The sequence below is a fragment of the Cynoglossus semilaevis genome, chromosome 16 (assembly GCF_000523025.1).
Source record: "Cynoglossus semilaevis isolate Cse_v1.0 chromosome 16, Cse_v1.0, whole genome shotgun sequence".
NCBI lineage: Eukaryota > Metazoa > Chordata > Actinopteri > Pleuronectiformes > Cynoglossidae > Cynoglossus > Cynoglossus semilaevis.
The window spans coordinates 17,564,813-17,567,312 of record NC_024322.1 but is presented as its reverse complement, the minus strand read 5'-3'; the positions used below and the strand labels follow the sequence as shown (position 1 = coordinate 17,567,312).

General features: G+C 44.1%; 1 protein-coding gene across 1 annotated transcript in view; it reads left to right on the top strand.

Annotated features, from left to right (window-relative positions):
* Positions 1 to 2,500, top strand: part of ptpn4a (protein tyrosine phosphatase non-receptor type 4a) — a 47,456-nt gene that overhangs the window by 34,677 nt on the left and 10,279 nt on the right. The window contains exons 12-14 of the mRNA XM_008329069.3: positions 38 to 210; positions 724 to 792; positions 2,464 to 2,500. The exon at positions 2,464 to 2,500 is cut by the window's right edge and continues 80 nt beyond it. Coding sequence (XP_008327291.1) covers positions 38 to 210; positions 724 to 792; positions 2,464 to 2,500 — 279 coding nt within the window. The remainder of the gene's footprint in view (positions 1 to 37; positions 211 to 723; positions 793 to 2,463) is intronic.

Genomic DNA, 2,500 nt, shown 5'->3' with positions numbered 1-2,500 from the left:
CTGACAATGGTCTACTACCAACTCTCTCTGGGCACAGACTGAGACCCGGGACACTCTGCTGGGCTTTAACATGGTCAACTATCGTGCCTGTAAGAATCTGTGGAAGGCCTGTGTGGAGCACCACACCTTTTTCCGTCTGGAGCGGCCCATCCCGCCGCAAAAGAACTTCTTTGCCCACTACTTCACCCTGGGCTCAAAGTTCAGATACTGGTAAGAAGGTCGTGTGTTCAGAGGTCCCGTTCTGACAGATGATGATGATGTAGATCAGGGGTGTCAAGTCTTTGTCAAAGTTCATCGAGCGGGCCGGGTTTGGCCCACGGGCCGTATGTTTGACACTCCTGATGTAGATGATTTCGTGGCTGACACCGTCTCGTGTTTATATATATATATATTTACCTTTTCTGTGAAATGTCGGTCCATGCAGATGGTGTGGTGTTTGCTCATTGTGTTATTGAGCGGCGGAGCTGAATCATGGATGAGCTGTGCTCTTACGTTCACTCCCACTCTGTGCCGCTCCAACGGTCCTACTTTTCAATGGCAGATTTTTGAAATAGGTCTCCGTGTTCACATGACGTTGAAGTGGTCGTCGTGTCATTTCGTCTTTACTTCTCGGCGCAGTTCTGTTCACTCTGCTGCGTAACGGCCGAAAACGTCTTTATATTCGTTTATGACTTCACACAGTTGATGCATTTTTGTCCATGTGTTTGTCCCCTGTGTCTTCAGTGGACGGACAGAGGTGCAGTCTGTGCAGTATGGAAAGGAGAAAGGCATCAAGGACAGAGTGTTTGCCAGGTAATGGTTTTTATTCCAGTTTAAAAAAGAAAAAGAACGATCTGTTCCAGACTGAGAGTCAAGAAGTTGCAGCTTGTTTTGATTTAAAAAAAATACTTCATTTTAAGAGCTGAAAAAACGGAATTTGCCTTTAAATTAAAATCATCAGATGAGTGGAAAAAAATGTCACATTTGTTTTTGTTTAATTGTGTTCCGGTTGTAAAACATCTTAGAACAAACGTCTGTTATCGTCTGTTATCGTCTGTTATCGTCTGTTATCGTCTGTTATCGTCTGTTATCGTCTGTTATCGTCTGTTACACTGCATGACTGGAGTAACAGTGGTCATGTTGTTTTTTTTTCACAGCAGCAAAGTGAACTAGGACAAATGTTAAACCTGTTCACAGTCTGATGGTCTCCTGATGTTACGCTGCTGCTTTTTACCATCGACTGCACTGAATGAAAACATACGAGATTGTTTTTTTTTTTTGTTTTTCAAGTCACTTCTTCTTTTTTTATATTGATTGAACAAATGCAGTGTTTAATAAGTTGACAAACTGACAATGGTCTACTACCAACTCTCTCTGGGCACAGACTGAGACCCGGGACACTCTGCTGGGCTTTAACATGGTCAACTATCGTGCCTGTAAGAATCTGTGGAAGGCCTGTGTGGAGCACCACACCTTTTTCCGTCTGGAGCGGCCCATCCCGCCGCAAAAGAACTTCTTTGCCCACTACTTCACCCTGGGCTCAAAGTTCAGATACTGGTAAGAAGGTCGTGTGTTCAGAGGTCCCGTTCTGACAGATGATGATGATGTAGATCAGGGGTGTCAAGTCTTTGTCAAAGTTCATCGAGCGGGCCGGGTTTGGCCCACGGGCCGTATGTTTGACACTCCTGATGTAGATGATTTCGTGGCTGACACCGTCTCGTGTTTATATATATATATATTTACCTTTTCTGTGAAATGTCGGTCCATGCAGATGGTGTGGTGTTTGCTCATTGTGTTATTGAGCGGCGGAGCTGAATCATGGATGAGCTGTGCTCTTACGTTCACTCCCACTCTGTGCCGCTCCAACGGTCCTACTTTTCAATGGCAGATTTTTGAAATAGGTCTCCGTGTTCACATGACGTTGAAGTGGTCGTCGTGTCATTTCGTCTTTACTTCTCGGCGCAGTTCTGTTCACTCTGCTGCGTAACGGCCGAAAACGTCTTTATATTCGTTTATGACTTCACACAGTTGATGCATTTCTGTCCATGTGTTTGTCCCCTGTGTCTTCAGTGGACGGACAGAGGTGCAGTCTGTGCAGTATGGAAAGGAGAAAGGCATCAAGGACAGAGTGTTTGCCAGGTAATGGTTTTTATTCCAGTTTAAAAAAGAAAAAGAACGATCTGTTCCAGACTGAGAGTCAAGACGTTGAAGCTTGTTTTGATTTAAAAAATATTTCATTTTAAGAGCTGAAAAAAACGGAATTTCCCTTTAAATTAAAATCATCAGATGAGTGGAAAAAAATGTCACATTTGTTTTTGTTTAATTGTGTTCCGGTTGTAAAACATCTTAGAACAAACGTCTGTTATCGTCTGTTATCGTCTGTTATCGTCTGTTATCGTCTGTTATCGTCTGTTACACTGCATGACTGGAGTAACAGTGGTCATGGTTACAACTGCCCCCCCCACTCCCTCCTCGTCTGAACAGGTCTCCCAGCAAACCCTTGGCCAGGAAGTTGGTGGGC